The following is a 24,088-nucleotide window of genomic DNA, read 5'->3' on the forward strand; positions in this document are numbered from 1 at the left end:
GGCTATTGACCCGTAGCCCGCGAAGGCTACGGGTCTAATTGTTAATTATATCTGGTTCAAATTTTCATCGAGATAGCTCAATGCACTGTCAATCTTCAGTATTTGGCTGGCTGATTAGAAAACGATAACCTTGCGCTAATGAGGCAACAAATGTAAACCAAAGGGAGCTTACGAAACGACGACGCCGACGGCAATGACGACGCTACAAAACAATTGGTTTAGTGAGCAAAAACGAAACGAAACGACGACGCCGACGGCAACGACGACGCTACAAAACAATTGGTTTAGTGAGCAAAAACAATGGCTCTACACGCTCTGCACGTACGTTTTACATTTTGGTACAATACTTTGCCGTCATCTTCTAAATGACGACGTGAAATGACCAAATTCAAGGTTCTGTCGAGGACGTTAGCACATGACGATGAATTTTCAGTTCTCTCTCTACGCTTCCGACCCACTCATACCAGTTTAGAGAGTTTAATTCTTCGACAGTTACTACACATTTTTTAACGCGAAACGACATGTATTTTTTCGTAGCCGTCGTCGTCCTCGTTTCGTAAGCTCCCGATTCTACGACGGCGACGTTAACGAGAACGCCACCAAATAACATTTAATGAGCAAAACAATCGCTCTGCACGTGAGGTGTGAAATTTGTAAATTTCTTTTCATTTCTCTGCAAATCTACAAGGGAAATGACCGAATCTCAAGCTCTGAGGGCAACGTTAGTACTAGTTTCAACCCTCCCTCTTCAATTCCTGAATAGTTAGGGTAGTTTATAGAAGTTGGAAGAACTGGACTAATGACGAAAAAGTTTGGAAAATTCAAACTTGTAATTTTGAACGCCGTTATTTTTGTTGAGGTCGCCGTTGTAGATCTCAAGGTCCTTAATAGGGAGCTTAAGCAACGACAACGGCGACGGCAACGAGAACGTCACAAATTTGCATATTTAGTCGGCAAAAACAATAGCTTTGCACGTCCTGCACGTGCGTTTTTCACTTTTGTACATTTTTTTGCCGTCGTATGCAAAACTACAACGTGAAATAGCCAAATTTAAGGTTTTATGAACAACGTCAGCACTTGAGGATAAAATTTCATTTTCTTCCCTAAATTAAGCGCCGTTCCGACCAGTGTCATTTTCAGGAACTACCACACCCTTGTCATATTAAAAAAGGTTGAAATAGTCACGAAGCGATTAAAATAACGCGAATTTGTATTTTGCGATGACGGTCTCGTTGTCGTCGCCGTTGTTGTTGCTTAAGCTCCCTATTAGGGAATTTAAGATCTACAACGGCGACGGTAGACGAAAACGTCACCTCAAAATATAACTCTCCTTTATCATAAGTTTCGCGATTATTCAGTCTCTTTCACGTTCTACAATGTAGGCGAAGTATCCTAAAAATAAATTGGTACGAGCGTTTTCAGAGTTAAAATAGAGAATAAAGGATTCTCTGTTGCATGCTCACGTTGTCGTCAAAACTTCAAATTTGGTGATTTCACGTCGTCGTTATGCAGAGGACCGCTAAGATACTTGCTAAAATCCGTGCTACACGTGCAGCACGATTATTTACGCTCTTTTAACCAACGATATTATTGCTTTGTGGCGTTGTTGTACCCGTCGTGGAGGTCAGAGGTAATTTTTATTTTCATAAGCATCGCCTCTGTAAAAGTTTAATTTAAGATGCATTATTGCCTTATTTGCGAAAAGACATACTTATTCCATTGGTTGTGACCAGTTGGCCGATCCAGTGAGACCAGTTTGGTCAGATTTTGCTGGCTTTCCGTGCTGCTCATCCACAGTTCCCCGCTCTGTGACCCAGACACGTAGAAAGTGTAGTTACCAGTCTCTGGAGCCACGAAGTATCCTTTCACCCTACTACCGTAGTCTTTGTCAATGTCAAAAGGAGAGTCGAAGTTTTCAATAATCTCGATGAGCGAGGGGTCGTTAGGGTAGTAGGGATCGTCTTTGAGTTTGGTGATTGATTTTCCTGGAAGCTCTTTCCACACTTCGCGGATAAGTCCTGGGTATGGCATCTCTGTTGAAAAAAATAGGGAATGCACTGTAAAAACCCATGCTTTCAGAACCAATTAAACCTGCACATTTGATCTCCACACATCGACCATCCAGTAAAAGCACAAACTGATTTTGTTTAGAGAGCCTATTATCCAAAGCGAAATAAAAAGCAGTACCACTGATTCCTTATCTCTGCATTCCACCAGGATTTTAGAAATTGGAATTTTGGCCTTTTTAAACTTGAGCTACCACTTAAGATCCAAGCAAAACCTCTCAGTCTACTTGTTTAGGTTCTAAACCAAACTGGCTCAACAACAATTTACGCTTGCTGTAAAAAGGCTTGGGAAAAAAAGCATTTCTTATACTTGTTCTTGAATGAAAATTATCAGAAATAACACACAAGCAGTGGTGACGAACATAAGATATAAACGAATAATTTGAAATTGTCTTCTACTTGACGTTTCGTATGCTTCTGCACATATTTTCAGAAGTGACGATGAACACAACATTGGAGTTTAAATACACAGGATCACTAACTTATTAGTTTATAAGTTAGTTATCCTGTATATTTAAACTCCAATTTTGCATTAATCGCCACTTCTGAAGATGTAACTATGCAGAAGCATACGAAACGTTAAGTAAAATAGAATTTCAAATGATGCGTTTATATCTGATGTTTGCCACCGGTGTTTGTGTGTTATTTCCGATAAACCTCAGATGGCCAAAGAAAAAGAGTATTTATTAATGAGAGTTAACTGAATAGAGTGTAAGGTGAAGTGCTAGATTTCAATCGATCCCATATGAACCATGTGAGCGTTAGCCCTACTGATGGAAATGGGCCCACACAAGGACAGAGAAAAACTCTGACCAGGGTGGGAATTGAACCCACGACCTTCGGGTTAGATCTCCGCCGCTCTACCGACTGAGCTACAAGGTCAGACGGGAGCAGGCCGTGGGAAGTGAAGATTTTAAAGTCACGGCAATGAACATGTACAAGTACAAGGAAAGGTTACGTTTATACAAACGAATTAATACTGATACAGCGTTTCTCGTACGCAGAAAGTGTCTTCTACAGTGCCTTTACATTTTCAGGGGACATGAAAGAATAGATTTCATGTCAAAACTTTTAGAAAAAAACTTTTTAGAGAGATTTGCTTAAAGTTTTGTTTACAAGTCGTTTGTAACCAGCATGGAGTTAAATGCCACGAATTATCAGAAAGAAACTACCTGGGAAGAATTATACACCGCGTTCTGATCTAATTCTCCTAAAGTCACTCTCTTGCTGTGTAGGTGAATAAGCTATTCTGATACTAACTTTTTCCACTGAAGACTTTCTCCACATCTTTCTTCTCGAGGAACCGTGGAAAGACCGCAAGAGATCCAATGGAGAATTCCGCTGGCGAGTAGTCAGGTCCAACGTTTTTACGGCCAACAATAAATTCTGCACTCTCGTCGACCAAGTCACGTGGTACGCTCTTGGGAGTCTTGGTCCAGCCTCGGAATTGACTATCGGTGTACAACCACAGTCCATCCGATAGACTCCAGCTCAAGACTACACGTTGCCATCTGGGTTTTGAAGAAACAAAGAAACTAAATAAGCAACTGAAGGAAACGGTGAATGAAATAATATATGAAATGAATCATATACAGTATTCCTTTTTATTTCTGTCAAACTAATACTCTATACTGTTCTTTGCAGCGTGCACCAGTGCAGACAAGATTTCATGAGTTTCCACAGCTTTACCGATCATGTCTCCCTTCGATCTACTTTAGTTTTATCTACCTTGATTGTGCATAAGTGTTTGTATAACGATCTGTAGCTCTGAACTTCGATGGTTAACACCTCTCCATCCAAAAACATCGTGTAAAGAAACAAAACCGTTTGCAACAAATATATGGCGAGGACATGAAGGATTTGGATCCATTCCATCCAGGAGGAAATTTCGATTCTCCAAAGTTCTTAAAGTAGTCGACGACACGGCATTTATACTTTAAAACCACCCACCTGACGGTAAAAATGGATGTCCTTACAGTCCAAGTTAGTGTGTCCTCGTCTGTGCTCATTGCAACACTGAAGTACAAATTGTTGTTGAGGAGATAAGCGGAGATACCTCTGGTGCCTTTAAGATGGCCACCCGAATCCAAAATGTAATGAGGTTCTTTATAACTCCTGACGACCTACAGAGACACAAATGAAAAAAAGGTTTAAAGAAAATTGCAGTCGACTGTAAAGAGGACTTCTTGCAACAAAACCCTATTGCGCGACATTCTCAACGCTATCTCCGCATTATATCTTCGGCTACATGTTTAACATGTTGCGAACAGTGGATACCTACTCAAAGAATCATTTTAAAAACTTAGAGCGGTATTTTAAATCGAAACTGGAAAGAAATTTGCAGATTACTCTGATTGTGCATCGCAACAAGAAGTGATAAAAACTCGCGCCACATGCTCAGTCAACGGGGGGAGAAACCAAAGCCAGTTGTGCATGCCCGCACACGTTTCCCGAGGTTAGCGTCCGCTGCATTAATATTACTTGCGCAGAATGACAGCCTTCTATGGTCATTTGAAACATATTATCAACCACCTATCAAAAATAAAACGCTATATGGGTTCTGATGTCTTTGTCAATTATAAACCTTAAAAAATGCTCAGTTCTGGTAGGCTTAAAAAGAGCCTGAGTGCATTTCTTATGCAAACCGATGCAAATTTGTAACACGTGTGCAAGCTACAAATGAACTCTTCGCACGTTTCCAAGTTTACAGTTGAATGACTTTTAAACGATACTCTTATACTCTTCTAAAACTCTGAATTTGACAACGTTATAATCTCAGCTGTTTAAACCAATTAGTCGAATGAAGGTCATAGTAAATTATTGCGCACGTTGTCAAAATTTCTTGTGTTATTTATTTTCTGTCTTCCTTTTTTACATATATAAATTGCACATTTTATCACCTAACGGGCTAAGAGATTGTGCAATTTTGTTAGTATGAATAAGTTACTCGTGCTTATTAATACCAATTTGCGTTCAAAATTAGGTGATTGCCTATACTAAGTTCTTATGAATTCAGTTGCTGTAATGTTGGTAGACAACGACCACTCGTTTTAGCTCATCGGTCACTAGCACTTACTCTGTTAAATTTCAGCTTGCAGCTCAAACTGAGTCCGTTAGGGCACCTGGATGGATCATGCAGACATCTGCTGTCAAAGCTGCCAACCTTAAGGTAGGATTCCTTGCCATCAAGGTGCACTCCACCATCGACGGCTCTTACAGATCCGTATACCTCGATATCCGGGCTGCCATATATCTTCTTCTCTTGGAGCGTAGGCAATAGCCACATGTAACGCGGAACAACTACAAGGAAGTCAAAGTCATGAAATGGCCCCTACTTTGAATGCTCTGACATTTACTAGGTAGCCATAACCGATTGGTCGTAGCCAATCTCATATCCAACGTGCGCGAATTGAATGACTCATTGATTCTCTTACTATTATACTTTCGACCTCGGATATTGCATTTCTAGCATTCTGATTGGTTCACTGACTCGTGGTTATCAGCTCATATACCGTATGACCTAAAATGAAAACTGACTGCGCAAATGTGTTGCCAAACTGAAAACTGACTGCAAGAGTCCAAGGGGTTATGACTACTACTACTACTACTACTACTACTACTACTACTACTACTACTACTACTACTACTACTACTACTACTACTGCTGCTGCTGCTGCTGCTGCTGCTGCTGCTGCTGCTGCTACTACTACTGCTGCTGCTGATGCTGCTGCTGCTACTGCTACTGCTACTGCTACTACTACTACTACTACTACTACTACTACTACTACTACTTCTAATACTAATACTAATACTACTACTAATAATAATGATAATAATAATAATAATAATAATAATAATAATAATAATAATAATAATAATTTCCAACGAGTCAGCCGAGCGAAGACGCGAGGATGACGAGGCGGCAGCCTTACAGCCTTAATAGAGCCGAAGCGCGAGTGTTGTACATGCAGAAAGAAAATTCGAGCGCTCCAGAGAAACTGTAATGTAAGATAAGGTAAGGGACCAAATGCCGCTTATCCTGTGACTTCGAGAACCAATGAAAGCGCGTGTTTTGATGTGTGATATCATTAGACAAACATCGTTTACGTGGATATTTATGATCCTGTGTTCGGAGGTGAGATTTATTTGCGAACCAGCGTGTTCTATATTGATTAAGGAGCTCAAGACTGAACCAACGTACGTGTTCTTCGGCCCGGGTGAGCTGTTTCCTTTTCGTTTTGTGACCATTGAGTTGCGAACGATTTAATTTAATTTTAAAAGGTTAATAATATTGTTTGTAAAGTACACAAAATAAAAATTCTACAAGTGAAACGAACATGTGCAAGAGAGTTTTATTCCACATGACATGTTTCACACTGAAAACACTTTTGGCGATTTTGTACATGGCATTGATTTTATCCAGCTTAATTATTGTATATCCCTGTTAAAATTAACAGCCGTTGAAACATTACAGCACTACTTTCAATATTATTGCAAAACACGTTGAAATTTACATTGTTGTTCGAGATAAAAAGTGTGCAAGGGTTTCACTTACATTTTTATAATTATGTTGTTACTGTTAACTTACACAAGTTGAGTTGCAGACTCTGATACAAATCTGCCAACTATGCATTATTTTGACTGTCTCGTTGGCTCTTAGCGATAGCTACTAGTAGTAATAATCACTACTGATTTGGGAAACTACAAATCAACTGAAATCAGAACAAACCAAATCAAACAAGAGGCTCTAAGTAGCCTATACTCATGCGCTGTCAGGTTACTTGTACTTTAATAATAATAATAATAATAATAATAATAATAATAATAATAATATTAATAATAACAACAATAATAATAATAATAATAATAATAATAATAATAATAATAATAATGCAAGATATGGGCTTACATTGGAACCCCAAGAAATGCAATGTCCTCCATGTCAAGAGGGGCAACCAAGAGCAAGATGCGGTGGGGATGAAGCTGGACCAGTCATCAGTGGTTGAGAGCCTCAAGCCAGGGACCAGTTATAAGTTCTTAGGAGTTCAAGAAACAGTGACAAAAGATGAAAAGCTGGCCCTTGAGTGCGCAGCCAAGGTGTATCTGAGAAGGTTATCGGTGATATGGTCTCGTTCTCTGTCTGATATTAACCGAGTAAGAGCCAGCAACCAATACGCAATGCCAGTCCTAATCTATCTGATGATGACTCAACACTGGCCAATCACAGAACTGCGAGTTACCGACAGAGATGCTAGAAAGATCATCTGTGAAAACGGTGGGAAGCATCCCTTAAGCTCGACGGCGATAATATATTTGGCAAGAGAGAAAGGAGGGCGTGGCTTGCGCTCGGTTGAGCGCGAATGCAAGTTGACCAAGATCAAGGCGGCAATGAAGCTTTGTCAGAACATGGATCCCTCAATGAGAACAGCGCAACAGTTCGAAGAAAAGGCGGTAGAGAAGGGACACACTTAGCTGATGAATGAAGCGCACAAGTTTGCCGAGGAACTGGGTATGAGCCTGTCTCTGGAGTACCCTCAACCATCGTGTCGGTATATGAGCGATCCTGAGACGGAGATTAAAGGGCCAAAGGTGAAAGAACACCTCAAGAAGGCATATATAGAGAAGCTGAAAGAGAAGATCAAAGAGAAGAAGTGGCATGGACGGTTCTTACAGGCTAGGTGGCGGGACTGCGAGTTACATCAGAGTGGATGCTTTGCGTGGTTGCTTTACATTACATACATACATACATACATTTTAAGACTCTAATACTGCTTTTGAAATCTTTCTATTAATTTTTCTGACGCAACAATACATTTTTCAGCAGCTATTAATTATTTTGAATAATCCCCTACCCCCCGCCCCACGTAAAGTTACAGTCATGTATGTAAATGTTACAAGCATAAACTTCCACGCACTAATGTGACACGGAAAACAAGAAACGGAGGGCATTTCATACCTCATGCGCTCAGCTGCGCATGCGTAATGAGCGCGCGTTGGATATGAGATGGTAAATAGCCAAATCTGAATTACAAAACGACCGGAAGTTGTTTTATATTGACTGGGGCAATTAGGTTCCTTTTTGGGGTCATGCAACATGTTGAATTAACCAAGTACAACGCTAGAAACGCAATGTTAGCCTCCTTTAGATTGTGGTTCGACTCCGCGTTCAGCTTCGTTTTGCGTTCTGAGCACGCGCAAGTCGCCCTAAAAGACTAATACGCGTACTCATTCTCGCGCTCCAATCAAAAGATCGCTGATCTAGGTATTGTTGGTTTTCACTCACGTGATCAACAGCCATGTTTTTCAACGAAAACAAAAGAAAACTTATGAGAAAAACTAACGCGGAGAAAGTCAATCTTGTGCAAAAGAAAACGTTTGCATAATAATAGAGTTCAATTCCCGAAGGGTTTGGTCGGCGCTCCAACACGACCGCCGTTTCTTTGTTTAAGGGCTCCAACATGGCGGCTGTGACATCATGTGAAAACCGAGAATTGACAAAAAAGTCGCGTTTAACACTTAACGGAAATCACTTACCTGTATTGTCGAAAGTAAAAACATAAGGGACATCTTCGGGAGCAAGGAAACGGGTGAATGCAAACAACGAACTGATGTACATTCTATGAAGGAAAAAGTAATGAGTGTATGAAAGACAAGATCCGATTTCACCGATGCACTACAGCGCGTTCCTTTGAAAACACATTTGTACATCCACAAAAAACGGAGACCTTCAAAAAAGATCTTAAACACATCGTTTGAAAACCCATTTTCTGTGTGGACTGGTTACTTTTAGGGAACGGTAATGTAGGACCGTTACAGGACATCTGATCCCGTTCAAATGAGATAATAGCTTGACTGAAACACATGCGACTTTGTATACATAAGTGACTAGAAAAAGTGATACGAAAACCCTCGATGATGAAAATATTTTTGTTTTGCCGAGAAGAATGCAAAGAGGTTCCCTGATTTTTTAAAAATAAATATTTGACGTAATCCAATAATGAAATGATCTTAAAACCTTGCAAAAATGCATCCAAGAAAATCAGAAAAATTACCTGGTGTACTTAAAGGGCGGGTTTCCACTCTTTCTGCCGATTGTAAGACGGGCCTGTTTGTTGGGTACTAAGCTCGTCTCCGTTCCATCCTTTTGCGAATCTCTGAAAGCTCCGTTAACGAACAGCATCAAACCCTCCTCTTTTTTCCAGGTCACGACAATATCCTGCCACTGATTAGTTACCAGCTCCGTTGAAAGTTGCCATTCCTTAGTCGACGTCGTAACCTGGAAAATAATAATAGAATATACTCATATTATTTTAATTAGGACAAAATCTTCACTTTTTCTTTTATAACGTATAATTTTATTGGGTATGTATATTTTGCACATTTTAATTGACGAGATTGGAAAAAAGCATACCCTCATTTCAATTTCAAAATTAATATAAACTCTTTATTGCCACGTACATATACTTATTGACATACACACACAAAAAAAAAGTCAAATACAAGTTGGTCAATAATAATTACCACGGTTAAAAAAAAAACCAATTCATTTTAAATTTAATTGATTTGATTTGATTTGAATAAAATATAATAATAATAATTATTATTATTATTATTTGTAGTAGTAGTATATTAGTAATTATTATTAGTAATAATAAAAAATAATAATAATAATAGTAATAATAATAATAATAATCTTATTATTATTGCTATGTAACACCACAGGCCTTAAAGGTGCTCCTGGCCTGGTCAATTATTTCCTTTGGGAGCGAGTAACATTATAATTATTATTATTATGGAGTCGGCAACAAGATGCTTTTTTTGACGTTAGGGTTTTTCACCCGAACGCATTGAGCTACCGAAGTACCAATATCCCGGCACTCTATAGACAACACGAGATGGCGAAGAAGAGGGAGTACCAATCTTTAAAGAGACCCTCTGCCGGCCTTGACCCACTACGTATTTTGCAAACCTCACGCCTTACAATACGGCTTTTAAAGATGATTACCATAACTGGCAAGAAAGTGCCAAGGCAAATTTGATTGTTTAGTATCAGATTCTATAGAACTTAGTTTTCATGCATTTTTGACTTGATAATGACGTTATCCCCTTATTGTCAAATGATTACCATTAATACAAGAAAATAGGACTGACGACAAGTGGGCTTTACGAACGAATGGCAAGACCTCCCTTTGGCAAATTTAATTGATAATTCGACAGTCCAGGAGAAGAGTCATCCCAGAATCTTACCTTGTAATATAAGGAACCATTTTGAATGAAAATTGCAACACCACGGGAGTCACCGCTAGAGTCCAATATAAATCGTTTATCGTTGTAAGACAGAACGTCGTCGTCTAAATTAAGCTAGGAACGAGAAATAAAGTATGTTTCAAAGTTATTAAAAATTAAGCTACAATATATATTATCAAGAAAGTTCAAACAGGATTGGCCAACTAGTAAAAAAAAAAAAGTCAACTTCATACCTGAAGTGCAAAAGAAAATCCCTTGATACAGAGATCCGGATCACCCAAGCACTGTCCATAGAAATCTCCCGCATCCAGCCAGGCGTTAACGCCATTCAACTGCAGACCACCATCCACTGATTTGACGTTGCCGTGAACGGCAATTGGATTGGAACCGTGAATACGACTGTTTGATATCTTCTGTACCGTCCACAAGTACAACGGGGTCACTAAAAGAATAGAATAATATGACCTTGATAACGACCGGAGAACAAGATTCAACACTGGATTCTGAAGAGCGAAGGATGATGAATAATTAAGATTAAAGCTTCAAGATTGAGAATTCAAAAATAAAGATTGATGAGAGTGAAGCATGAAGAATGAAGGTGAAAGAATGAGGCCGATCAAAGATTTGAATGGATCAAAGACGAATGTAAGCCACTACAATTATTCCTGCTCACCGGAGTGTCTTCCAAATACGGTTACGCTAGTGTCGATGTCAGGGTTCAGCAATGATTTGTTGGCAACAAACTTCTCAACTTCATGAGTTAAAGTTGCGTCTGTAGAAGGGAAGATGACAGGATAAAGATATCGCATGTCAAAACAATACAAAACAAAACAGCGAATTTTAAAGGTGACTTTTGTCTTACGCTTTCAAAAAAGAGGGAAAGGAAATTAAAGCCTTGCTCACCATTTAATGGATGATGTGGACCTTTGGGGCCTGAAAAGCGTAACAAACGAACAAATTATTAGCATATGCTTGTACATCACCATAAAACCATCTGGCAGATCAGCGTAACTTTAAAACAAGGAAACAGTCACTTGAGTCCAAATCGCACAGATTTCCTCTATTTCATTACCTTTTCTTCTAGTTAAAAAATATGTTATAGAGTGCTGCATGATCTACCGTGCTACCAAGACAATTGTAAGATTACGTTTATTAAATTGAACCGTGCTACCAGGCAAATGTGGCACAATTTAAAGACTTTTGTTATATGTCCAGACTTTCACTCAACAAAACGAGCACTGTGATTGATTGATTCTTGGTCACGTGCGCCTGACCAAATTCAAATGTATCCCGACCGGGATACAATTCCGCAGTTGTTGCCCATGCCGGACACAACAAAAAACACTTAATGTCTGGTGCCTCGGGAAACTAGTCAGTTACATTTTTCCTCGAATCCTGATATTTCCCTCGGTGAATCATCAGAACGCTTGGATAAATACCGCGGGACCCGTACATTGCTCAACAGATGGATGGTTACCCTTTAAAATACACGTTAGTCAATAATTGTCTTCTGAATCTGTGAATCCGTGCAACCGATATACTGGCAACCAGAAAGTCGTATAGAATTATGATTAAGCTTAATTAGTGATCCTAATGCGCAACTTACACAAAAAAATAGGCTTGTTCCGAATTGCGCAAGAACAAAAGAAGAGAATCGAGATTCAGGAAAATAACTCGCATTTTTGTCATACGTACGCACGGTCAGTAGCATCTTATTTATTAGCTCTTTTTCTTCAAACAATCGTTCCCATTTTCATTTTCTTAAATAATAAAGGCAATGTTAAAAAAAAGAAAGATGTCTTTCCGAAACGAAATAGAAGCAGCACTCTAATAAATACGCTTTGTCATCGCACTCACTTGGCTTTTTACAAATGAATCCATAGTGGCTCTGACATGATTCATCGTGCCACTTGCCATGGGTAGTCACTATTGCGCATGAAACACCACCATTGTTAGGTGATTTATCGTCCCAGTTGGTGTATGATGACGTCGTACGGTCACTCCAGACCCAGTCTCCCTCGTTATCGATGTCATTGTAGCCAATCCAGAAGTTGGATTTGGAATAGATCTGGAAAAAAGTGACGAAAAGCGAGATTCAAAGGAATGGTCGACTTAGAGTAGAAAATAAAAGTCGTATATAGCTATGAATGAAATGGTTGTGAATAGATTTTCTGAGTGAAAGATCACCGCAAAAAAAATCGAAGTCTCAATTAACAAGCGAAAAGTGAGAAATGTGCAGTGCAATCGCATGTTCATGGGTTCGAGTCCAGATCATGTCCGGAGTTTTTCGGGCCCCTTTACAATTTTTCCTTAAATGCGATGTCTTTCCTTTCAAAAAATATATCGAGCCATAGCAGAGAAGTGTAGAAAAGAGTAGCTATTCTACCTTGATATCGGTTGTTTTTCACTTTTATACAAATAACTGAATATGATAAAATCTGACAACGTTATTCAAAATAACCGCGTCGAATCTTTGAAGAACATTCAGAATAATTCTAAATAGCTAAAAATTATTTAAAGATGCGATATGGCTTGATGGCAAGAAAAAATGATTTGCACACAGATATGCTACGCGTTCAAATCGCGCCCAGGCTACAACTAAATTACCGACGACCGCCAGGTTATCAGCACAGTCGGTAGGACACCATAATTGCAGATGTTCAGACTTTCTAGCTTCTAGGATAAGGACGATAAGCTGATAATGACGGGCCTGGCTTACAAACCTTATTCAAAATCCTTATGGGACATAGAACAAACAATAACACTCTGTCTCAACAGAGTAGAGGACGGGGTTTCCGGTGCCATGGACGGGCATTTTGGAACGAGTAGTATTTGCATAAAAATAGAGTTCAATTCCCGGAGGATTAGTTTGGTACACCATCATGGCTGCCATTTCTTTGTTTTGGAACACCAACATGGCCGCCGTGACGTCATGTGAAAACGCTCTATACTATGGAGCGAAGATCCATGCGAAAAAATGACACACACCTGTGAAATCATGGTCTGCTCATCGTCACTAAGTATACTAGCTAGAGATGCTTTCTCGTCCATACAAGACACCAGTGCATGTTCCCAAGTTTTCTTTTCTTTGAAAAGCTTGTAGCATCCTTGAACTGAATTCAAAGTCAACTTTTTCCAGCCCTGACCACAACCTAGTAGATTAAGCAAAGTAAAGACAAAGTTCACGTCGCCCACATCAAACATCGTTAAATTCCTTTGGTCCAGCGTATAAAATTGCCTCTTTCATTCAGCGTCAGTTTTTTCATACAATGTCATGATTTTATAGCCCGTAACATTCGCCATGTTAGTCTTGATAAAGATGGCTGACAGTCATCGAAACTGTCAGTGCTAAATTACTTTCTTTTTGACCACTATAAAACAAACATAATATATTAATAGATCAACGATTTCGCCAGCAAATCTGGTATCATGCGTGTGAGGCAATCAAACGTTTCGGACTTTCCGGGCAGCAAATTATTTCTGATAAGGATCGATGGGCAATTTCAAATAAACTCCACGGTTATGATTTGTAAAAAGCTCGACTGGTACGAAGAATCCCAAAATTTGGCACCCATGTTCAATATCCACGCAATGTCGTACTAAGGTAAAGACCCATATTTTGCGAAGGGTAACAAGTGCCAGTGATCAAGAGTTAGTGATTTAAGCAACAGAGGACGTTTTCCCTGTCTCCATACCCTTATCTAAACGGAAGGGGGAGTTGGGAGAATTCGAGACAGTTATGCAAATCCGAGGCGCAGTCGAGGGTTTCCATAAATGTCGAGAATTCTCCCAACTCCCCCGAGTGTTTGGATGAGACTATGGAAACACGCAAAAAAGTTCTCTATTGCTTTTATAAAATATTTATCAAAGACAATTCAACAAATGAAGGAGAATGCTGATTTTTTTTTTACTTCTTGATTGAAACAGATTTTCTTGACACACGCTCATATTTCCCACCAACCAATCAAAACGCGCGTCTGACGATACATAACCAATCAAAATTCGTGTGATGCATGTCACAGCCGTGTTTCCATACTCTCATCTAAACACAGCTATTGACCAATAAGAGTGCGCGTACTATCCGTGTAGCCCTCGGTGGGCACCTTTCACCCCCTCCCCCCACCCCTTCCTCCCTCAATGCTCCGTTTTACAGGTATTCAAAGCTACAGGCTACACGTATCAGAGAAAAGTCAAAACAGACGACGATCAAATGAGACCGGAATCGAACTGGTGACCTCAGCCTGAAGGCCACGCACTAACCGACTGAGTTACGCATGCTTCTCCAGTATTTTCAGAGATGACTCACCTTCGACTTTTTTCTTGCAAAGGTATTCATTAGTTTCTTTGCACGAAGCATCTTTCCATTTACCCTCTTGAGAGTTCAAAACAACACAATCTTTTCCTTTTCCGTTGTCATTCTTAGCACTACTATCCCAATTTGTAAACACGGACAAACTGGAATCACTCCATGACCAGGTACCATCGCGTGATTTGTCCCGATAACCAAGCCATGACTCAATGTTCGTAAAGTTTTCAAGGAAGCGTTGTTCGTAAGCGTTGGTCACGCTGAAGAGCTCGCCACCAAGATTTTTACAGGCGCTATGTGCATTATCCCACGTCTTTCGCTCAAACACTTCTTTGTAGCAAAATGAACCAAAATCACCAAAAGCACCCGTCCAACCAGCACCGCATTGAAGATCTGAAAGCACAAAAACATAGAGGTTGGCGTTCTTTTGATACAACTAGTTTCTATTCGTGGATGGTTGACACGAGGTTTCCCATAATCACACCGTCGTGTTCGAAGAAGTCCCAAGAAAACATAAGACTCTGTACGGATAACAAATTTTTATTGCACGGTAATAACAAATATATCTGCTTTGATCAATTCTTTCTTACACGCACAGTTTACCTATAGTATATTTTCGCGAAAAAAAAAAAAAAAAGTCTGGAAAATTACAACTTCTCGGACCTCCTGTCCCGACGGGTTTTAAGATATCGCTTTCAAGTTTTTAGTTCTAATAGATGATTGTACTACCCCAAATACCGTGTGAGGAATTTTTCGTTTGTCTTCGGAGACTGATATTATGGAACTTTTTCTGTTCAAATTAAGTATGAGATGAGAGTTTCGGCTTCGTGGTGCGTGATGTTTCCTTCAATTCTTAAACATATCAAAAATTCCTCACACGGTATTGGAGTGCATTCATCTACGACTAAGGTCGTATTCTATTGGGATCAACCGTTTCAACCGCAACCGGTTTAGGTTGAAGCAGTTGAGGTTTCCCAATAGCACACTTCTCCAACCGTTTTCGGTTGAAACGCGGTAACTCCTGGGAATAGGTATTACCAGACTTCTCCGCGTTGAATAGTTAAGGGAAAGCAACATGGCAGGAGCCCGCAGCCGACTTCACAAGGTCAGCGCAAACGACAGCGGTCGCTGCGCATGCTTTTTCAACCGTTTCAACCTAGTTTGATGCCGGTTGAAAGAGTTGATCAACCAAACCAACCGAAAACGGTTTTTTTCCCAATAGAACACGAAAAAACCCAACCAACTCAACCAACTAAAAACGGTTGATCCCAATAGAACACGACCTAAAATGCAACAAAGTGCAGTTGTTTTTGCAATAAAGTGAAGGGGCAGGACCTTCTGCAGCAGACTCGGTCGTTTTGAGTTTGAGGCCTCAAAACTAAAAGGCAATATTAAATATCAAAAAACTAAAACTTTATTCAAATAATTCAATCTATCAACTTTAATATCATATATAATTTGACCTTGTCCAAAAAAATAACGACGCAACAATTTTTCCTCGGACACCTCATTTTCCTTTACCGAGACCTTAACTACAGAAAACAGAGCGAGTACATAAAACACAATTGAAATCTTGTCAGGAATATCAGCAAACCCAATGAGAGTGAATTTCTCATGAGTGCTGAATATTCTGGCGTTTTCCTCTTTATATGAGATATTTGCTGGCGAATAGAATTTTTATGTTTTTTCCCTGGTATGATTAGCTACTTGTATTGTTGTCGCTGAGAAATGTCTTATTGTTATGTAATCGATCCGAACACGTGAGTAGACGTGCGTGACTTGAAAGGGTAGGGGTAGGAGTGGCTCATGGCAATGCATTGAACCTCCCATCTATTGTTTTGTAATTTTTGATACGTGTGACCTTTGTTACCACGCGGTTATTCTTTCCAATACACCCGCCCTGGGAACATCTTACTTTTTTCCCTCCTCCTCCCCTTGCCCTGTCCTCCTTCTCTATTTACGTTACCATTGCTAGGGCGTTTGTTCAGCCCTCACCTTTACTGGACATAATCATTTTGTTTCTGATTCAAAAGTGTATTTAGATTATTCAAGAAAATTAAATATTTATTAAATCGGCTAAGGGCCATGCCCTTAGCCAATTTTACTCCAAATCAATTTCGTGTCCATGTTTTTTCATCGCCCAGTAAACGAGCTCGGGAACCACAGCCCAGTAACTACATATTATATAGTTCCGACCAGGGGAAAGGGCATAAATGAGGATAGTATCGGTTGTAACTTGTTTCCTTTACCATCGCATATAGAACTTCTCCAAACTTTTGAATGCTTAGTTGAGTTATTTCGTTAACTCATAATACTATTTATGTGGTGTCAACAGAACCCTGTTCTTGTTTCACGCCAAAATTCATTGAAGCTTTGCAAATCCTACTCCGATCGTATTTTGCACTTCTTCACACCACCCAGTACTCTTTTTGGAGAATTAATTGCACGGGATTTTGAGAATGGTTTAAGTGAAATCGATCTTTAAAAGATTGTATTTAAAAATCATAACAGCTGCAACAGAGATTGGTAAGACTTCATTTACGCTTATGAGCCATATACATTTACAAGTTAAATATTAGGCGTTACAGTTCACTGAAGATAATTTCAAATTTGCTAGCCACCATGTCTACGATTGTACTGAATCGCACAATTCTATTGCTTTTAATCTTACCTGGTTTGGGTCGAATAAGGTTCTTCTTGCCAATATTTGGATTCGGGTTTGGCTTTTGCGATGCTTCGGGTGTGTTCTGATCACTTTGTGCTCCCTCTGGTGGCAGTGGTATTGGATAGAAGGGGTACGGACAAAACTTGTCCCCGTCACCACATGGTTTCTGTTTTTAAAACGTGTATATCACTTAAGAAGGAGCAAGAACAACTTAGGTCATGGGGTGGATTTTGGTATGGCTTGCCTCATTTGATTTCATATGAAATATATGGCATGAAAAGATGGCATATCGGTAATGCATGGCAATATAGTATGGATGGCATGGAATGGCCTGTCATGCCACGATGGCTCGATACGGGACCACACTGAATTGTACAGTATAGTAAGTTATGGTTAGGTGAAGAACTCCTGTAAGTGAGACAGATTTTCTCGAAGTGTGTGTAGAGATTTTTCTTTAAAAAACTAATCGTTGATTCACTGAAGTGATGAATTGAATCATTCAACGCTAACGCCGGGTCTTACGCGTTGTGTAGGTGGTGGTTTTCCTTTCCTCCATGCTGTTGTTGATTGTGAGGGTGGAAATGTACTTGGATCCTCCAGCAAGCTGCTGTCAAATGATTGGCCCTGATCCTGTGGTTGAGGCAGCTGCTGAATGACATTGTACCATTAAAACGACGCATGCGTAGATCTAACAATCAAAACCTCGTCCGTCGATTATGTTATAAGCGTGCAAATCTGTCAGGCAGTTGATCATTCACAATCTTGAGCGTCGATTCCTTGTAAACATGTAAGTCTCTCTGAACAGTACCGTGAAACAGAATTAACACAGTGGCGAGAAAACTCGTCCCCCCATCAATCAAATTTGAGCCGGGAATGAATTTGTTAATTTTCTACTTTTGCCCCGAGGTTTCACTCTAAATAGTCAGATTTTTCTCCGTTTCTCAAAAAACAACACGCCCGAACGCCATTTTCCCTAAAATTCAGTGAAGGCTAATTTCAAGTTGTTTTCATAGTGTTGCAAATTCTTCTCCGTTCGTAATTTTATCGTGGTGGTTGGCTGTGAAATGATAAGGATTATGTGAAAAAGAGTGACGTAAACAATTGTGCATACGGATAATCTATGTGAGTTATTACGTAAGAATTAAGAAAAGGATATGTTAACAATAATTCTATTTCCTTCGTTCATAGAGGACCCTCTTAAGATATACTTAAGAAGTTCAAATATTTAAATTGTTCTGTATATGGTCCAGAGAAATCAGATATTCACAGCGGTGATTTGACCGCTTTACTGTCAAGTTCTATTTTCCCGACCCATCCACCAGCCGAAAGTCCGTTTGTGAAACTGAAAGATAGGGTATTTTCAGAAAAAAAGGCCTACTTTACTTTTTTATGTTTAAGTTTACCTCTTGTTTGGCGCTTTCACTTGCTGGATAAAACTGGGCAAATTGAGCTGATGGTAGAGGGCCACGAGCGGCGGCTTGGGTACCAATCAGAGAGCTTTTCTCTGCATGTTGAACCTTGCAGATGGACAATTATGTCGATGATCAGTTATCGTCATTTTTTAAGGGAAAGAGATGCTATTATTGTGGGTCCAGCAATTACTCAGTTGAACGGGCAAATCATCATTAGTTATACACGACAATTACGGTTAAAGGCAAAATGCTAAAGGAGTCGTATACACCATGCAACTTCAATACAAGTGGATGCATTCCTTGACAACTCTTCTCTACGTAGTTTTCAATGACTGAACCAATTTACCGATTTATCAATCCATCTATCGGAAAATCAATCAATTAATCAATCAATCACTCTTAAAGCAATGTATCAAACGCTTGACTTGCCAATGGATCGATCGATCAATCTACCTGGAAAGTGAAAATAACGAAATTTTTTTAAACACCGAAAAAGTATTAAAAGGGCCATTTTGCGAGAGCAGTGGCCTTGGGAACCTACATCACTTGAGGTAATACCTGAGTAGCTTCGTGGTAGTCGTCGCTTCCTTGTTCGTTATGGTAACCTTGGCTTTCTTCTTCTCCCTCAGGCGGGATCGTGAAGGGATATATTGGAGGAGCTGGGTTGTACCGTGACCTCGCAGCCCCTGCAAATGTCAGATTAGTTCTCAGAGTCGCATTACGTATCTGAATTTCTTAATCGTCAAAAAACATGAATTAAACCTAATTAATTTCTACATTGAACAAAAAGCAATAAAAGCACAATAATATACATGGAAAAATCTCTCAATTGTGATTGGCTAAGAGAAATGCAGTTTCCAGGTAACACAGTGTAGAAAAGAGGTAATTCAGTGCAAACAAGGTAAAGCCTGGTTTTCACAAGCGCAAGCATAAGAGCGCTTATTTCCTCGTGAAAACGGGGTTGACGCAAGCATAAGCACAAGGATCATAGTTTTTATTTTCCTTATGCTTGAGCTTATGCTTGCGTTTGCTTACGTCGTGTGAACACGAAACACAGCATAAGCACGAGGAAATTTGCAACGTCTGGCCAATAAAAGCACTCGTTCCAGATTCCCCGCGTCTTAGCATTTGAACGAAATGGCGGATGCCGTGGTTGATTTTGATACTTTTGTCGACGTTCGTTTTCACTTGCATAAGCTTCTTATGCTTGTGCTTAAGTCACTACTAAAAACCAGGCTTAACAAAGGAAGCATTCGGATTAGTCAATGACCAAAGAAGTCTCACATGGCCAGTCAAATATGTATTAAGTCATAGAAGTCTCCTCTAAATAGAGAATTTAGAAGTAAATAAAAACGTTGTTCACCAGCCTAGGTCGGTCCGTATAGGGGAAAACTGTGCCCGAGGTCTCGAGTACGGCCCTCGGTCTTGGGCAGAGCTTTCTCTATACGGACCTCCCGGCCGGTGAATAACATATGTGAATTACTATAATTGGTCAAATTCGGAAAGTCTGTGGCTAAAATGTGACATAAACGCTTGTATCCAATTCAATTGGTGAAAAACACCTACCTTTAATACGAGAGGCTGTCCCGAGAGGTAGTCCAGGTAATTGAAAAGGTCAAGCAAATGGAATTTATTTCCAAAATGAAGAAAACCAGGCTTATGTCAATAGGAAGATTCCTAGCTTTTATTCGGGCTACTCCCGCCATCCAGGAGTTAAACTCTTTGGGCCAATCTTTAGTTAGCCATGCAAACGTCTAAGGAGTCCATTTTCGCTCGACGGCGATGCTGCAAGCACCGGAGTTGTTATGGCTTCTCCCGTTCCCACCCAACGCTTTGCCGTTTTCAAGATATCAGATTATCCTTGTCTCTTAGGGGCTTTTACGGCTTGGCCAATCACCTTATAATGATGGCTGATAATTTATAACCGAGCAGCCTTAGCTCACTCGAGACAAATCCTTACCACCAGACAGCCATTTTTGCATAACGTTTACTAAAACTACCTCAAAAAATCGGCATTCGTTAATCAAAATCTCATAATGAAATTTGTCCCCCTACCTTGAGTTGCGAAGGCGTTTGCATCACTCCCAGTGTACCTGTTGGTCTCGGTAGCTGCTATCAAGTTATTGTGTTTGAGCGGCGGAAGTGGCTGATTGTTCAATGGCGGGAGAAGAGCCGCATGCTGATGGCTCATGGGATATGCATGCTCAAGTGGGGGAGTCAAGGGAGGTCTACCAACGTAGCTCTGTATCGTTTTACCTATGTTAAGATACGGGTTAATATAAGGTAGGTTAGCAAGAGGCATGTCATTGTTAAATGGTGTCTGGGTGGATGAGGGGCTGCTCACGTCAAATCCTGTATTGTTTCTGTGTGGAATGTCCACGGCATTTAGTCTCAGATTTAAAGGCTTACTTGCTACTTGCTTAAATCTTAAGCTTTGAGCTTGCAGGTTTGCATTTGCTGCCAGCTCATTAGCAATGGGATTAGGCGCTAGGCGCTGGAACTCGTCGTTAGGATTAAGCTGATTTAGGTTACTATTGGATAAATAAGGGAAAGACTGCTTGTAAGGCCCACTAGGACCTGCATTATAATTATTCACCATCTGATTGGTTCCCACATCAGCCGCCTGGAAGGCCGAAGTTACTTTAGTCAAAGAGTTGCTCATAGGTAGGAGACTAGGATTTCCAGCATTATTTAGTTTATTTATCGTTGGATTATACAGTCTGTTAGAAGGATCACTGCCTTTGGGCTCCATCGTCTGAAAACTTGTGGAATTCGTATTAGGAACCTGAAGGGGCTGATTGGAAAAATAACTATTCCCCAGTGTCAGTGTCGGTGTGGGATTAGATGCTGGTCCTCTATTAGAAGTTAACGCTTTGAATCCCATTTTTGGCACGTTCGATGGAGTTTCGCTGGGAAGCTGAACTTGGAAGCGTTGATTGGTATTGTAATTTTCCCCCAGTGCTGGCGTCGAACTGTGTAATTTACTGTAAGGAAAGGGCTCGTTGTATCCCGTCATTTGAACACGAGGTGGATTTGTATTGTGAACTTGGACTTGGAAGCGCCGATTTCCATAATAACTATCCATCGGGACTGATTTAGGATTATTAAGTCCGTTATCAGGCTCGGGGTCTTCGAGACCCACCGTTTGAACATTAGATTGATTCGTTTTAGGCACTTGATTCTCAAAGCCCTGATTGGCATAGTTATTCTCCGGGGATGGTGTCGGGACGTTCCCTCGTGTTTCTTGCAGAGCTTCCTCCAGGCCCATTTGTAGTTTTCCGAGCGAGTCGACAATTTCGGATTTTTCTGTAGCGATTTCTTGTCTAACTGATGCCTTATTATCCGCCTCAGTGGAAGAATCTTTGGCATTACTGACGGGCTTTGCAAGCTTCGTGTTGTCGGGAGAAGAATTTTTGGAAAAATCTTTGTCATTACTGTATGGTTTTGCAAGCTTCGTGTTTTCAGGAGGCATGTATCTGTTGCTATCTGGTACATTCTGTGCGGGGCTATTACTCACCGGAGCAGACGGAACAAAACCATTGGCCGTGTTCTGTTGTAGATGAAAGCCATGTTGTGGTTGCTCATTCTTCTGCCAGATGCGAAGAAAATTTGCGAGAGGATCTTTTGATGGCCCTAGTGTTGATGGCAATAGGTTATTCCCAATTTGAACATTCATGCAGCGGCCGATGAATCACAGAATTTTTACTTTTGTAAGCATGCTTTCCTTGTGAATCCCTAGCTCATATATGTTCTATTGTGAAATCAGAAATGATTCAACATACTTCCATAATCAAATTTAACGCAATCGTTATTTCGTTAACATTGCAAATCCGACCATGTCGCGCAATTTGTTTACAAAAAATATGAAGACGAATGGAAATGTTGAGATAAAACTGACATTTGAATTTAAAACGTGTTTAACGAAGGTTGAACTTTAAACATAAAAGTGTCAGAAGACGTTTTGGACAAAAATTTTGAGACGGACTAAATTTTCCATCACTAAATGATACCTGGAGGTGCCTGATTTCCGAACTTCGCTGCCGCTGATGAAGTTGTCACACCTTGAGATATTTGGTCTGCAGTAATTAGTTTCTGAAGTTCCTCTTCATCATCATAGGCAGTTGGACCAGAGGCTTTAGACTGGGTACTTTTCTCACTGTCAGGAAGTGACGAGTCTTGCAGGGGATCAGAGACTTCTACTCTTTCGTCTTTACGTACAAATGACTGCTGGTCGATCGCCTTCCCTTGGTTTAAATTACTCAAAGAATTACTTCGGTCGTTAAAAGAAGATTTCTTGTCACCATCGACTACAGCTGCATTCGGGTTTCTTGCGTGGGTTAAATCTTCAGGGATTTCTATATAATCTTTTCCTACCCCATTTAAGTCTAATGGTTTATGTTCAATAGTTTGCTTACCATTATCGTCTAACGCATTGTTAGCCTGAGATGTAAAGGCCGACAGTGCATCAAATGTTGGTGAAGAATCCTTTTCGAAGTCACTCAGACTTGGAAAACCTTGAGCCTGCTCAGCACCATGGAACAGAGGCGGTAAAATACCAGCCTGCTCATTTGCATGGTTTAATGGTGGAAGCTTTTTAGCCTCGATTCCGCGAAACAAGGGAGGAAGATTTGCTGCTTGTTCTTTACCGTGAATCAGAGGGGGCAGGCTGTGAAAGCTCTGTAATGCATCATTCCCGTGATTCAATGGAGGGAGATTTTCCGCTTGTTCAATGCCATGAAGCAATGGTGGTAAACTAGCAGCTTCTTCCGTTCCGTGGTTCAATGGAGGAAGGCTTGACGTCGACTCAATGTTGTGATTTAGCGGCGGCAATGCGCCAGCTGTTTCTATTCCATGGTTTAGCGGTGGTAGGTTTTGCGCATGCTTAGATTCTGGGTGCACAGGCGGGAGAATTTGAGCTGAAATTTTCTCGGGAATCTTTTCCTTTGCCAGTCCGTTGTCGGTGAGGTCGTCACTGAGAGGAAGGTCGTCTGAAAAAAAAAGAACTTCACTGAAAAAAAAAAAAGAAAATTGTATTGCATAAATTCAAAAGTTACTTTGTGCACCTGTGGCATCTCACGTTGATTGGTTACGTTGACAACAAATCGCGATAGAAGCTGTTCTAAGAATAGGTGATCTCAGGAAATGCCAGCTCAAGAGAGAATAATGTGTTATAAGGCTGCCCCGAATCACGGGCTGTTGATCTCGTTTGATAAACAAAGCGGTTTGCGTTCATCACCTTTGAATACCACGATACAACCTTACCAAGAAATAACGCCCCTTATATTTTTAGAAATGTCTGGAGTTTTACAACCGCTTATTTAGGCCACTTTCAGAAGCAGCTACGAAATGTCATATTTGTTACCTGCGCAATGGGTGGAATGATCACCACAGT

At 40.3% G+C, this 24,088-nt stretch overlaps 1 protein-coding gene across 1 annotated transcript in view; it reads right to left on the reverse strand.

Annotated features, from left to right (window-relative positions):
- The window catches only part of LOC138008321 (uncharacterized), an 82,653-nt gene that overhangs the window by 26,991 nt on the left and 31,574 nt on the right, over positions 1-24,088 (reverse strand). The window contains exons 19-37 of the mRNA XM_068855623.1: positions 22,707-23,684; positions 20,752-22,329; positions 19,255-19,382; positions 18,688-18,801; positions 17,807-17,932; positions 17,291-17,450; positions 14,620-15,012; positions 13,302-13,465; positions 12,171-12,381; positions 11,217-11,246; positions 10,987-11,085; positions 10,547-10,755; positions 10,314-10,427; positions 9,119-9,342; positions 8,601-8,683; positions 5,143-5,366; positions 4,017-4,189; positions 3,327-3,577; positions 1,712-2,033 (exon numbers count right to left, since the gene is read on the reverse strand). Coding sequence (XP_068711724.1) covers positions 1,712-2,033; positions 3,327-3,577; positions 4,017-4,189; positions 5,143-5,366; positions 8,601-8,683; positions 9,119-9,342; positions 10,314-10,427; positions 10,547-10,755; positions 10,987-11,085; positions 11,217-11,246; positions 12,171-12,381; positions 13,302-13,465; positions 14,620-15,012; positions 17,291-17,450; positions 17,807-17,932; positions 18,688-18,801; positions 19,255-19,382; positions 20,752-22,329; positions 22,707-23,684 — 5,581 coding nt within the window. The remainder of the gene's footprint in view (positions 1-1,711; positions 2,034-3,326; positions 3,578-4,016; positions 4,190-5,142; positions 5,367-8,600; positions 8,684-9,118; positions 9,343-10,313; positions 10,428-10,546; positions 10,756-10,986; positions 11,086-11,216; positions 11,247-12,170; positions 12,382-13,301; positions 13,466-14,619; positions 15,013-17,290; positions 17,451-17,806; positions 17,933-18,687; positions 18,802-19,254; positions 19,383-20,751; positions 22,330-22,706; positions 23,685-24,088) is intronic.

This window comes from Montipora foliosa, chromosome 6 (genome assembly GCF_036669935.1).
Source record: "Montipora foliosa isolate CH-2021 chromosome 6, ASM3666993v2, whole genome shotgun sequence".
Classification (NCBI taxonomy): domain Eukaryota; kingdom Metazoa; phylum Cnidaria; class Anthozoa; order Scleractinia; family Acroporidae; genus Montipora; species Montipora foliosa.